The sequence below is a fragment of the Peromyscus leucopus genome, chromosome 4 (assembly GCF_004664715.2).
Source record: "Peromyscus leucopus breed LL Stock chromosome 4, UCI_PerLeu_2.1, whole genome shotgun sequence".
NCBI lineage: Eukaryota > Metazoa > Chordata > Mammalia > Rodentia > Cricetidae > Peromyscus > Peromyscus leucopus.
This window is the reverse complement of record NC_051066.1, coordinates 45995528-46010579: the sequence shown is the minus strand read 5'-3', so window position 1 is coordinate 46010579 and position 15052 is coordinate 45995528. Positions and strand designations below refer to the sequence as shown.

General features: G+C 40.0%; 1 protein-coding gene across 1 annotated transcript in view; it reads left to right on the top strand.

Annotated features, from left to right (window-relative positions):
• Abcb11 (ATP binding cassette subfamily B member 11) overlaps nucleotides 1-15052 on the top strand; it is an 85026-nt gene that overhangs the window by 58341 nt on the left and 11633 nt on the right. The window contains exons 20-23 of the mRNA XM_028882008.2: nucleotides 5867-5971; nucleotides 6060-6221; nucleotides 11525-11728; nucleotides 13782-14023. Coding sequence (XP_028737841.2) covers nucleotides 5867-5971; nucleotides 6060-6221; nucleotides 11525-11728; nucleotides 13782-14023 — 713 coding nt within the window. The remainder of the gene's footprint in view (nucleotides 1-5866; nucleotides 5972-6059; nucleotides 6222-11524; nucleotides 11729-13781; nucleotides 14024-15052) is intronic.

The following is a 15052-nucleotide window of genomic DNA, read 5'->3' as shown; positions in this document are numbered from 1 at the left end:
CTGTTCTGCTACTGATTGCATTCGAATGGGGATGTGGGAGGAAGTGAGAGGGAAAAAAAAACAATAAAGAAGTAAAAATACAGCAGGGAGAAAGAATAAACTTATTTTAATTTTTCACTTCCTTGGAGTTCTGCTATTCTCCATTTGACTGTTGCTATAGCAACAGTGGCAAACACACATTCGGCATCATCTAAACACTTTGTGTGCATTGTATTTCCTAATAACTACTGGATGCCCAGATTCTTCTCATTGCTATTTTATAGAGGAGCAAACGAAGGCTCAGAGAATTTAGGGGATGGAGCACATGGTGGAGCTGGGATTCACATCCAGCCAGGGTGATGCAGAGGCAGGCTCTGTTTACCCCTTAGTACCATGAAATTAGTCATTAAAAGGCTGTTACATTTTCATAGTTCTCTCTCTCTCTCTCTCTCTCTCTCTCTCTCTCTCTCTCTCTCTCTCTCTCTCTCTCTCTCACACACACACACACACACACACACACACACACAGAGAGAAAAAAAGAAAAGAGAAGAAGAGATCAACAAAAAAGGAAAACCACATCCTTAAGAACATTATCAACTTTCTCAAGGACTTGCCAGCACACCACATTGTCAGAATAACTGAAAAACTCGCATTTTGTTCCCATTTCTACATCCCTCTCTGATAGAAATTAGGACCACAGAAAATAATGGATGTGACTTGTACAGAAAGACCTTAATAATCCACTAGTAGGACCTCCTGGGTAGAAATGTCCCTGGCCATTTTTTTTAATCACATGACTTTCAGGAAGTCAGGCAATTGGAAACACAGCTAGAATGAATTGAGTTTCTGGTTACATGGTACCACAATCTTTCATGTTGAAAAATCTTTTTTTTTTTTTTTTTTTTTTTTTTTTTTTTTTTTTCAGAGCTGAGGACTGAACCCAGGGCCTTGCGCTTGCTAGGCAAACGCTCTACCACTGAGCTAAATCCCCAACCTGAAAATCTTTTAAAATAATTAAATATATTTCTTAATTTCCTAGTAGATACAGTATCCAAATATAAACACATGTTCTTTTATTCGCCCAACAAGCATTTATTGAGAGTCTCCCTTAGCATCCTGCTAGTGACTTGAGAATACCATCACATTTACGATAGAGGACAAGATCAGGCCTAGCCTCTCTAGCTACCATTCCAGAAGGGAGAGGCTCTAGGTGGACCCACTGAGCCAGAGAAACATATATTAGTAGGAAGAGTACAGATGAGTCTGAAATATAGAAACCTATGCCTTGATGTTGGCTGGTATAAAGAAAACCTGGATGATTAGCTTCTTTACTACTTTTCTCTTTCTAAAAGTGTTTATTTATTGACAATTTCATGCACACATATAGTTTAATTCGGTCATGATCTCCCCTTTGCCCCCCTTTAGCCTCCTCCCATGTACTTCAGACTCCTTCTCAACAATACCCCTCCTACCTTCATGGTCTGTTAAATGATCCACTGAATTCAATTAGGGTTGCTTGCATGAACAGGAGTCAGTGTGTGTGGTGGGGGGTGCTGTTTACTGAAGCCTGGGTGGCCTTCCCAGAAGCTGTAACACTAAGAAAAATGGCTGCCCCTTCCCCAGCAGCCATTGACTCTACTAGTTCCTCACTTAAAAGTGAGATTTCATGAACCTTTCCCTAGTCCATACTGGAATGTTGATAAGCTTGATTTGTTCAGGTCAACATAGCTGCTGTGAGCTCATGACCATGATGGCCATGTCCATTCAGGAGATAGCATTTCACAGCTCTCCTTCCTACTGATCCTGCAGCTCTTACGTTCTTCTTTCTGTTACCTCTTCTATGATGTACTCTGAGCTTTATGTGTGTGTGTAGGCGGGGGTTGGTGACATAGCTGAATAAAATCCCATTGTGTCCACAAACCACATTTTCATTATCCAGGTCTCAGTCGATAGACATCTAGGCTGATTCCATTTCCTAGCTATTGAAAACAGAGCTGCAGTGAGCACAAGTACACAAGTGTGTCTGCAGTAGGAAGTCATCCCTTTGAGTACATGCGACAGCAGTGTGTCTAGGCCTGCTTAAGGTACAAACCTTAACAAAAGTGAGAGAAAGAGCTATATTAGCCACTATAGAAAGTGCCTTGAGTTCCAGGAGACTCTTTTTCCTAAAATTGGCTCTGCTACTTACTGACCATGTCCTCAGCATCCTGGAGTCACATCCCATTTCTCTGGAACTCAGTTTCATTACAAAAGCGGGCATTGACAAAGATGACCTTGAAGACATGTTCTAGCTCTAGTAACTGAATTGGCTAAATCAGGAAAAGTTAACGATTCAGCAAGAAGGTCTGCCCTCCTTGAGTGCCCCCTCTGTCACTGATAAAGACTTCATTCCCCATGACTCTTCCAGGCAGCCTTGAAAGTCCTGGGATGGCATTAGACTGGGCAATCAAACTTTTGGTTAAAGGTTCTACAACCAGAAAAGCAGGGTCTAGTTGCTGGAACCCAATGCCGGCTTGCCATTGATGTTCTTGTGGGGGTAACATTCACTAAGAGAATGAGGCTGAACAAATCAGTCTCTCCTCTCTGCTAGAGAAGATTATTTCTAATTTGTCTTAGCACAATCATCACACACTCATCATTAGACTCAAGATGCTTTCATCTCACAGGGTGTCATGAGTCTGTTGCTAGTCATCTTGTTTTTATCTTGACATACTTCAAGGATATATTAGTGTGTGGCACATGAGACCACACTAAGAGACGAGTGCCCATTAAATTATTGTGCACAAATAGAAACCTGGTTGCTAACCTACCTAAGCCTCCATATACAGCTAAAATACAATATATCTGTTTCTTTCCCTGGATCTGTTTGGAATGGAAAATTGCCAAGTGTTCAAGCCACTGTAGGTCAGATACAGCATTCTGGACGTGCATAGACACAAAAATCAGCCAGCCCTGAAATGGTTTGATGTCTCTGTATGAAACAAGAAGCCTACCTCCTGGGTTGCTGAGAGAATCCTAAATTAAATGAGGATTTAAGGAAATCCTAATTTAAGATTGGTTAAGCCATGCATTTGACCTAGCAAGAAGTTAATGACTCCTTTCCTCCTTAAACAAATGTCACCATGACAAAAATAGGAAGATGTGCTTCTGAACCACAGCCTGTCTAGAGACAGAGGGTTCTTTCTAGTGGGACAGTGCCTGTTGGGCTGCATGTCAAAACTAAGAATGTACAAAGAGCTCACAGAACAGGATTTTGTGGCAAAAAGACTATGGGTAAAATTCAAATTTTTGAACTGAACAGTCATGTAGGTTTTCAGCATTAGTTACTCTTTCTGGATTCTGAGAACATAGATAATCCCATAAACCAAAGGGCACAACCAGAAGAAACCACTGTACCTGAAGCTGGAAATGGGGATTTCCTCAATCACAAATAACTCCTAGATGCATGGACTCAGGCAAATGTCTTGGTCTTTGTGGCCCCAGTTTTCTATGACTTAAGGAGGCTCATCTGTAATCTACAGGGACAGTGGGTGGCTTTTGTGGGGAGAAGTCATTGGCACATAATAGTTGGAGGTTCCAAGAATATCTGTGTAGCTACTTTTTAAAAAAAATCTCAAATTTGTAAATTCTTTGAACTGGTTAGTTGCATAAGTCTGGTAGGAACTACTATGGTATTTTAGAACCCATTTTCTAGAAAGTATACAGGCTGTAGAAACTGTCCTAGAAATAGTAAAGTCTCACTAATCTAGAACCCCCTCCTCTCTCTAATCTCACTAATCTAGAACCCCATCCTCTCTCTAATCTCATTAATCTAGAACCCCCTCCTCTCTCTGCTTTGCAGTTTGTGTTCAGTCCTCAAACAGCTTTCTTTTTTTTTTTCAATTTTATTTTTTACCTTTTTCTCATTTTACAATATATTTCAAAAAATGTCATTATAGCTGCCTTAGCGGTAAGACCTGGAATTAAAAACAAACAAAAACCAAACCCTTTGAGCACACAAATGTCAGGTTGAAATAATGACCTGTACTGAATCATTACTACCAAAGTGTTATAGGTTTTAAGATAAGATGGATGATGATGCAAAATAAAATGAAAATGTGTTAAATTTGTAAACTGTGCATTGATGGTGAAGAAAGCGAGATGGTTTTGTTTCCTGGTTTCAGTACATCGGGTTCTGGCATCAAGTACTATTATTCGTTAAAGCATTATGTGTCCTGAAACCTATTTTTTTGGTTTCTGTGTATCACTTGAATCAGAGATCAGACATAGAGAAAAAAAATAGAAACAGATTATTTTTGCTTCACAGAAAAGATTTATTAATGCAATATTGTACATATTGTTTTTGAGATTTATTTGGCACATAGTAGGTATTCAGCAAATATGCATTGAATAAATTGTTTTCTTTGAGAAACTCTGTGCTGGCATTGTTCTAGCTACTCAAATTATTTCAGAACTGTTGGATTGGAGTACTATAAAGTACTTACCATGCAATCATGAGGACCCGAGTCCAATGCCCAGAATCCACACAAAAAGCTAGATGTTGTGGCACACACGTGTAATCCCAGCAGTGGGGAGACCAGAGGATCCTCTCTGGGACTCACTGGCAAAACTGACTAGTTCCAGGTCAGTGAGAGAGCCTCTAGAGGGAGATGAGGACACAGACACACAGACACACAGACACACACACACAGACACACAGAGAGAGAGAGAGAGAGAGAGAGAGAGAGAGAGAGAGAGAGAGAGAGAGAGAGAGAGAAAGAGAGAAAGAAAGAGAGAGAGAGAGAGTTCTTCCAGTGACTTCATTTGGTCTGAATTACAAAGATTCCTTGTGACTAAAATCCATTTCACTGAAGAGCTTTGCCATTACAGGACACTGTTTTCTTATCGCAACAGCTTGATTCTCTGCTAGGTGCTGAAGTAACTATCAGTTAAATCTTCACAGATTTAAAAATACCATTTACTGATCAAAATAGACCTTAAAGACTCAAGTCACAATTTCCACGGCCTTTGAGGAGAGAATAGTTCCAGTTTCCTGTAGGACAACATCAGGCTCAGATTTCACTTTTTTTCTTTCCTAGGCTAACATCAGTCAGTTGTGCAAGAGCTGGTTGCTTTAGAAATGAATATATATATAATATTTTATACTTATAAACTAGTTTATATGTTGAAGACTAGTAAAATATAGGATACCTGAGTCTAAAAAATTATCTTTCTTGTGTCCATTATAAGCAAAATAAGAGTTGAAATAATAACCATGTTTTCCCGCAGCCTGACATCCTCAAATTCTCAATAATGTCCTTCTGTCCCCTTTTGCTCTTTTTCCTCTTCTTTCCCTTCTTCCCCTCTTTTTTTGCCCCTTATTTCTTATTTATTTGGCCGTCTTTTCTTTTGTCATCGATGTCAGAAAAAAAAAAAAAAAAAGCTAACACCACTGCTTAAATCAACACAACGGGGGCTGGGGAGGACTTCTGTAATTGTTGCCATTGGTTTAAACTTCCCAGGGACCCTGCCACACGGGAGATTAAAAACAGTGCATCATAATGCTCATCACTAACTTTGGTTTGAAAACTAGTAGTGTGTTTAAAGTGAAGCCATTTTTTAAGTTTCACAGCAAGATTAAGAGGCAGTTCAGAGATTTCCCATATACCCTCTGCCTTCCTCAGCACCAGCACCCGAGGCCACAGTGGTCCATTCATTACAGTTGGCGCCCTGCACTGACATGTCACAGTCCTCTCACCTTTAGTATATATTGATATTGAGGTTCACTCTTACTGGACATTCTATGGGATTGAACAAATGTGAAAATTTAGTTGAACATATTCAAATGTATTTATTTTGTTATTAATTATAACAACAAACTTTCTTCCCTATTTATTGTCTTCTGCAGATTTTTTCACTCCCTGATAAAGAAGAACAAAGGTCAGAGATTTATCACATGTGTCTATTTTTTGTCGTCCTGGGCTGTGTGTCCATATTCACACAGTTTCTGCAGGTAGTTTTATTTTTCATCAAGTGATTTGCCTCTTTCTCCCTATTTTCATGTAAAAAATTTCATCAGAGACTGCTTCTTTATGTTTCAGGGTTATACTTTTGCCAAATCTGGGGAGCTCCTTACAAAGAGGCTACGCAAATTTGGTTTCAAAGCAATTTTAGGACAAGACATTGGCTGGTTTGATGACCTCAGGAACAACCCTGGAGTGCTGACAACCAGACTTGCTACAGATGCCTCCCAAGTTCAAGGGGTAAGCCTTGGGGGCGTCTGCAATGGATGCCATAACAAAATGACTTAGATGAGGCAATTTACAAATAACAGACCCATTTTTCTCATGGTTCTGTAGGTCGGGAAGTTTAAGATCAAGGCTGGGTAGGTTACATCTGGTAAGGGTATGTTCTCTCTTATTTGAAGATGGCACCTTCTTGCTCCATCTTCCTGTGGCAGAAGGCTAGAGGGGCTGGAATTCTGTGATCACCTTCTTTTATTCTGGCTTTATTGACTCTGTTTGGGAAGACAGAATTTTACAATCCAATCATGCCCAAAGGCTCCAACAATAATACCCTGCCGTGGGAATTAGATTTCAACATGAATCCTAGAGAAACACAATCAGCTATAGTATGTAAGTGTGAAGAGTAAGGGTCTATTACATAGATGTTCTGACCATAGAACATTCTGGGAATTATCCGTGTTTCCTCTGGAATGAACTGGTAGGGCTGGATAACCCAGAGCTTTGTGACAACAGCTAATGCAGTGTCCCTTAGCCAGTGCCTAGAATCAGTGTTCTGGCACACATCGGTATGCTAGGATTTGGGATTTCATCTTCTCAGTCTAGCTGCTGAGACATTTTCTCAGACATTTCTAAGACCCAGAAGTCGATTTCACCAGACTCAAGTGCGCCCCCTAGAAGTGGAAGAAAAAGGTGCATGGCTACGTCTTCACTTGAGTGTCCAGAGTGATGTTGTCTTTGAAAGATCCCCCTTGGGAAATGGGGAAAGAAGAGGCGGTTTCTGTCTAGACTTTCTCTCTCTCTCTCTCTCTCTCTCTCTCTCTCTCTCTTCTCTTCTCTCTCTCTCTCTCCCCCTCCTCCCTCCTCCCTCCTCCCTCCCTCTCCTCCCTCCTCCCTCCTCTCTCTCTCTCTCTCTCTCTCTCTCTCTCTCTCTCTCTCTCAAAGACTTCAAAGAGCAATATTTTCTGACCTAGGGACCCACAGAGACAAAGCTGTAGTTTCCAAATCCCACAACCTTGTTAAGAGATGTAACACACCTGAGTAAGATCAGTCTGGACCTTTATAAAGCCAGGATTTGGGATTAAAGTGATGAGAGCCAAATTTACCTCTCAAATCTCTGCCCACTTTTAAATGAGAAGAAAATGAGCATGATTTATGAAGCTTGGGAGAAAAACAAAAAACAAAAAATCTTCCTGTATTAGGAGTGCTGTCTGTAGTATGCCTCAACTAGCCAGTTTAACCAAAATACAAAAATGTTGTGTTTCAATGACCCTGAAATCATCTTAAAGGAAGGTTCCTAGAAACACATTACTTTTGATTCTCTTATCTTTTCTATACAGGCATGTTTTCTGTAGACCTAGAAGCACTCTACACAGGTTGTTTCTGCCTTTCTTTATTCCCCTAAAAAATTCTAATGGGAGCATATTTTCAGTCATGTATTCTTCTGCAAGGGAGTTTTAAAACAATGTAATACATAATTTTAATGAATGATGACTTTCATTGTTATTTTTGAACGCACATTAATTGTACAAATCAATGGGGTTCTTATGCATATATCATGCATTGATTATGTCCTTCCACCTTGCATCTCCCATCACTCACAACCCTCAACAATTTTCCCATTCCTTTGCAATGCAAATTGTGTGTGTGCATGTGTATATGTGTATACACACACACTAACAGGGACTACAGAAGGTCCAGTCCCTTGATAGCCCTTTCCCAGAGTCCGGGAAGAATCTATGACCAGCTGATAATCTAATCTTTGGTGATATTAAATGAATCTATGTACAGGAAACTCTTTAGTTCATATGCTTTATTTTTCTGAGTCAGTTTTCTCTCTACACAGCTTTTTTTTTTCCTGTTCTTATACTTAGCTCCTCTGTCCCTTCTCCGCCAGTCCTCTCGTAACTCTAATTTTGTCTCCGTCCTCAGCTTCATCCTGGTTCTTCTCCATCTTGGTTCCTTCCCCTTCCTCTTCTGGAACCAGTCTCCCCCTACCAGCAGCCTGACTCTTACTCATCCAAAGCAAAACTTCCAAGGTCCCCACAAGAGCCAACTTCATTTGCAACCCAAAAAGGGGAGTGAATAGAGGAGGTGGGTCAGGTAAGGCTTGGAAAAGTCAGAAAGGGAATTTATGTGCTCAAAATATATTCTTTTTTTTTTTTTTTTTAAAGATTTATTTATTTATTATGTATACAGTGTTCTGTCTGCATGTATGCCTGCAGGCCCAAAGAAGGAACCAGATCTCATTACAGATGGTTTTCAGCCACCATGTGGTTGCTGGGAATTAAACTCAGAACCTCTGGAAGAGCAGTCAGTGCTCTTAACCTCTGAGCCATCTCTCCAGCCCTCAAAATATATTCTTACAAGTGGTTATGTGAAACATTACAAGTCTATCATAAATGTGCTCGAACTACAATCTTACAGGTGGTTAGGTAAAAGAGTCTATAAGTCACTAAAATAAAACTGCCTTTATTTCCCTATGCCGCCATTTACTGGCATATATGCGGAGCTGGGAAGTCTGCCTCATAGCTACTTGCACCTGGCATGAAAAAACCCTTTTGTTCTGAGTCAATTGTTCTGGAATGCCATTTGGGCTGTGAGAGAAAGGAGGGTCTGAGCTCATTTGCACAAGAAACAAAGCTATGCCTAGGATGCTAGGAAGAATTGCAGGTAAATGCGCTGCTAGGAGTTCTTGGAAGCATACACAGCATACAAGAAAATCCTTGCCGGAACCAGCTAATATATACACAAAAGCTAAAATATCACCAAGACTCCTTAAGCCATGGCTTGACCTTCAGAAAAGTCCTTAATCTTTCCAAGTAGTAGCTTTTGTCATAGTAGCTGAATTCCATTATATTTCCCTGTAGCTTGCAGCAACACACCTTTCTTAGCTTCCACGTATGAGAAAGGACATGCAAGTACATCTAATGTCTGGTTTATTACACTTAGCACGATGCTGTAGCTCCAAGTGTTTTGCTGCAGATGACAGGATTTTATTCTTCTTTATGTGTGAATAATATTCTGTTTCATGTATATACCATGCTTTATTTATTTGTAGGTCTACTGATAAGTACCTAATCTAATACCACATTTTAACTATTGTGACTATTCTTCAGTAAGCATAGACATGCAGATTTAGATATATACCCAAGTGTGATGACTGGATCCTGTGAGACAGCAATTTTTAGTTTTTTGTTTTGTTTTTTGTTTTTTGTTTTGAACTTTCAGCTGTTTTCCATAATAGATCTTTTTGTTTGTTTGTTTGTATTTTTGAAACAGGAGCTTATGTTAAGCTGGTTACTGGAGCTGGTTAGCACAAAGAAAAGTCACAAGCCATGACAAAACCCAGTATCAGAGCTTTATTAGGAGGAGTAGGGGCAGAAGAACCAGGCCTAAGGGAGACACACATATAGCGAGCAAAGAGAGTGAGAGAGAAAGAGAGAGAGTGGGGGGAAGAGAGAACAGAGAAGGGAGGGGGAGGAGTCTGTGTCCAGCTTTTTGAGGGTTCCCATGAACATGTGCAGGCAGGCTTACAGAGCTACATCATGCATGTGCTGATTGTGTGACCATGCCACATGCACGTAATCACCAGCACACACTGATAACTTAAGATACAGACTCCTTGCTTAGCTCCTGAACTGCGCATGTGTGGTCATGCAGCTGGAGTGGCAGCAGAATCCTAACAGCTTACTATGTAGTTCTGGCTGTCCTGGAACTCACTCTGTAGACCAGGCTGGCCTTGAACTCACAGAGATCTGTCTGCCTCTGTCTCCCAAGTGCTGAGATTAAAGGGATATCACTCTTCAAATACAGCTTATACTTTTACATGCTGGCTGGCTAATTTTCTTTCTTCCACTTCTGGATATAAAACTCCATTAAACATCTTTTGTTAGGCTGATCTGGTAGCCATAAGGTCCCTTAGTTCTTGTTTTTTTTTTCTTTTAATTATGATATTTTCCTTTATTTGTATTCATGTGTTTATGCATGTGTGTACACATATATGGAAGTCAAAGGACAACTTTTAGGAGCTGGTTCTCTCCCTTCCACCATAAGAGTCCTGGGGATCGAACTCAAGGTGACATGCTTGGCAGCAAGTGCTTTTTCCAGCAGAACCATTTTGACAGCCCAAAATACCTTTAGTTTTTGACTAAAGTAGAAGGTCTTCATTTTGCCGTTGATTATGAAGGATTGTCTTCTTGGGCATGGTTGTCTGTATGGGCAGTAATTTTCTTCTAGGAGTTAAAGTACGCCATCCTGTGCTCCCCTAGCCTATGAGTTTCTGCTGTGAGTCTGATATCATTGTCTTTAACTATGATTTGGTGCTTTTCTTTTGAAGAGTTTAAAATTCTATTTTTGTACTCATTTTTTTTTTCTGCCAGACTTACTATGTTGGGGTGAGAATCTTTTCTGGCTGTATCTCTCTGGGCCTCTATAGGTAGGCATCCTGTTATGGGATGTTCATGCCTTCCCCAAGATGAAGGAAGCTGTCTGCTTTTGTTTTGTTGATAAGTTTTTATATCTTTAACCTTTATTTTTACTTCCTATCAATCAGTGATGTAGACCTTTGATCTTTTAATCCCAAAGATTGTGTAGTCTCTCTTCATTTTCTTTTTTTCCTTGTTTTTGTTTGAATATGATATTTTAAGAGAAACTTTACTCAATCTTTGATATTCTTTCTTCTACTTGGTGTAGTCTGTTGGTAAATTTCCAACCATATTTTAATTTAACTTATTGACTCTTCATTTTCAGAATTTTTGATGACCATTTTTCAAAATTATTATTCACAACAGTTAAAATGACTCAACATCTCATTGGTGAATGAATAGATAAACAAAATGTTGTCTATACATGAACCAAATGTTTATACCTTCAACAGGAATGAAATTGTAATGTGTAGCACAATGTAGATGAGTCTTAGATAAATATTATATAACCCTACTATATGAGGTACCTAAAATAGACAATTCATACAGACAGAGAGTACAATAACAATTACCAGTGGCTCAGGGGAGGAAGGTGAAGTAATCGTTTGATAGGTAAAGAACTTTAAAGATGGAGAGGATGAGAAAGATTGAGTATGGATGTGATGGCCACATACCATTGTGGTTTTTGTTTATTTGTTTTTGTTGGGGAAGTTGTTTATTTGTTTTGCTTTTATGTCCCTGAGTTATACACTTATGAATGTTTAAAAAGCTAAATATTGTCATATATATTTTATCACAACAAAAAAATCTATCTTTCAGTATAAAATAGCTTTTCACATCATAGTGTCTGGTAAAAGAGACCATATCTGAGATGGGCTGGTTGCTTTTGATTTGCAGGCTGCTGGCTCTCAAATTGGGACAATGGTCAATTCCTTCACTAACATCATTGTGGCCGTGATCATTGCCTTCCTCTTTAGCTGGAAGCTCAGTCTGGTCATATCATGCTTCTTCCCCTTCTTGGCTTTATCAGGAGCCTTGCAAACGAAAATGTTGACAGGATTTGCATCTCAAGACAAGCAAGCTCTGGAGAAGGCTGGCCAGGTAATCTTATGGACTTAATTTTCCTACTTATGGCTGAGTGGTTGTCAAGTAAACCATGTGAAATAATAAGTACAAAGAGACACATGTGCCTCTGCCTGAAAACTATGACAATAAGGCTTGACACATGAGTTTGATCAGAAAAGGAGAAAGTGTGGTAAGCATAGAAACTTATATGTTTGATTTCTTCTTAGTTATTTGTCCTACATTTTCTGTATTCTCACTTGCAGAGGTGGACAGTTCTATTAGAGTTGTTGTTGTTTTCTTAGCTTAATAATTACCCTGTAGATGAAGTTTTTCTGTGTCCTGCCTAGTCCTGCAGTTGCTCAGATCCAAGTAAACACACAGAGGCTTAAATTAGTTAAAACTGCTTGGCCATTAGCTTAGGCTTACTACTGACTAGCTCTTACACTTAAACTCAGCCCATTTCTGTTAATCTATATGTCACCACATTTTCCGTAGCTTTACCTGTGTGCCATTACATGCTGCTCCTTGGATGGCAGGCTGGTATCTCCTGGCTCAGTCTTCCTCTTCCCAGAATTCTCCTTGTCCGTTTATCCCACCTATACTTCCTGCCTGACTACTGACCAATCAGTGTTTTATTAAACCAGTATACAAAAGCATTATCCCATAGCATTACCCTGAGTCCTTGCAATCCACACAGAAGACATATATTTTCAACTTTAGCATTTGCTAGACTAGTGGCAAATGTCTTTCTCAAATACAATCATGAGCTACAGAGTAGAATTTAAGTACATTCCGATTTTAGGTATTCGAATTATTCTAATTAATATCTGAATGCAAGGAATAAATGAAAGGACGATGGCATAAGCATTTGTCAATTGAAAAAAAAAAAACCCACACATGCTGGGCATGGTAACATAGCCTGCAATGATTCCAGAACTTAGGAGTGAAGACAAAAGGATCAGAAGTTCAAGGCTATCCTCAGCTACACAGGAAGTTAGAGTTCAGCCTGGTTACTAGAGACGCTATCTCAAACAACAATAACACACTGGAAAGGAAGAAGGGAAGGAAGGAGGGAGATAGGGACTGAGGGATTAATCAGTCACAGATAACATGCATTCCTTTTGTTTTTTCTTTCTGATACTAGAGCTTGAGCATGGGGACTAGAGCTTACTATGCAAAGTAAGCACTTTAGAACGGAGCTATACCCCAATCCTTTTATTTACTATCTTTTTAATCTTTAATTTTTATACCTATCATCTATCTATCTATCTATCTATCTATCTATCTATCTATCTATCTATCTATAATATATACATATCATATATCTATAATGTATGTAGACATATTATTTTGAGACAGTGTCTTGTCAGGTTGCCAAGATGGCCTTGAATTCACACTGGAGACCAAGCAGGTCTTGAACTTAGGATCCTCCTACCTTAGCCTCCAAGCGTTGGTGTTCTGGGCTTTTACTACCAGGCCTGAGCCACACACTCATGCTTCGTAAACTCACTCTCTGTCTTTTGAGACAGAGAATACGATGCTGTCCAAGGAGACAAAAGCATTTAGATGCCAGTGTAGAAAACAGCATCTCCAGTGAGAGAGACCCCAGTTCATTAACAGTGGCCCTTAAACCGCATTTGACCACATGCTCACATGTAGACTGCAGAGTAACTCATATTTAACTTCAGTAATATTTAGTTAGCTGTTTTTAGAGAGTATGGTTTGCTCGACAGTCACTTTTTAGAAAGTAGTCTCTAGTAACTTAGGTTTGTATTAAGTGGATGTTTTGTTCCAGAAGACATTCAAAGACAGGGTTTTAGATATTTCAGATGAATCAGCAGAAAAAATTTAAAGCTTGTCCAGCACGAGCATCGGAGACCTTGTAAGTGGAGGCAACAAAGTCACGCTAGAACTAGACAGAGACTGGGTGTAAGTGACAGATGATCCCCATGGTCCAGTTGAGTTGACCCCCAGTAACTTCTCTGAGAGACTTTCTGCCATCTGTGACAAATCTAATCTGGGCAACGACTGAAATGTCGTGAAAAGAGATATTCCTTCTTGGTGATTCCTTGGACTCTTTGCTTTTCAGATCACCAGCGAAGCCCTCAGCAGTATCCGCACTGTGGCGGGCATTGGCGTGGAGAGGAGGTTTATCAAAGCGTTTGAAGCTGAGCTGGAAAAGTCATACAAAACAGCTGTCAGGAAGGCGAACATCTATGGCCTCTGCTTTGCCTTTTCGCAGGCCGTATCATTTTTTGCAAGTTCCTCCGGCTATAGATATGGAAGTTATTTAATCGCTGAGGAAGGGCTGCATTTCAGCTTTGTTTTCAGGTGAGGCCTTATGAGAGTGACGCTCCGGGGGACTTCCTGGATCTGTCACTTAACTTCCTTGCTGCCCAGCAAACCACTCCCTGAAAGCAGCTGGGTTTGTTCTCTTTCAAAGTTCCACGGGATGTGAGCTAACTCTTCTGGACTTGGCTGCCTCACAGACTTCTGTGTGTCTGTCTGTCTCCAGGAGGCCTTTGGCAGCAATCGAGCTCATTTCCTTCATGAATTATCTTAGAGGTTCATATTCAACAGAAAAAGCATGTCCTACACTGTGAGCATGTTCAAGTCTCTCCATATTTCCTCTACTGAGGTCTCTTTGGCAAAAACAAACAAACAAACAAAAAAAAAAAAACATAAACAAAAAACAAACATCTCACGAAATGAAGCCTAGGTTTAAGGATTTGAGAAATGAAATCACATTTGAACTGGAGGAATGAAAAAAAAAAAAAGATGACCATAAGCAGATGAATCATAAGATGAATTGTTGTAATTATATTTCTACTTGTCAGAGCTGACTGTCGAGGCCTAGAACAGGATGGGTCCCAGGGCTGTTGTATTTGAACTCTGCTCCTCCATTGCAAAGACAACTGATTTCTAGCCCTTCCTCTGAATGGAGACAGGGTAGGCTAGAGGAGGGTGTCTTTGTTCTTCCAGTCAGGGTCTGCTTACTTCCAGAGCGAGGGCCTGAGCACACGTGAGGGTGATAGTGGAGGGTAGTGAGGGCAGAGACAATCTAAGTCTGCAGGGCATGGAGGCATGATCCTCTCACCTGATATCATTCTTCCAGTACTTCCCTGCTAGCCCACTATACCCACATCAACCAGAAAAGTCTCTTCTCTCAACCCTTGCGAATTTAAAGTTACCAGCCCAGACCAGGGAACAGCAACTCTCGAGTTCTTTCTGTCCGTTTGTATGAGTATATAACAAGTTATTGGCCAGCATGTGAGAACCAAAAGCCTATAGAAAAATTCGGACTTTTGTTTTTGCTTTAAGAACCAGAAAGTCGTCTTTCATCATTTCCTACCTTCTCCC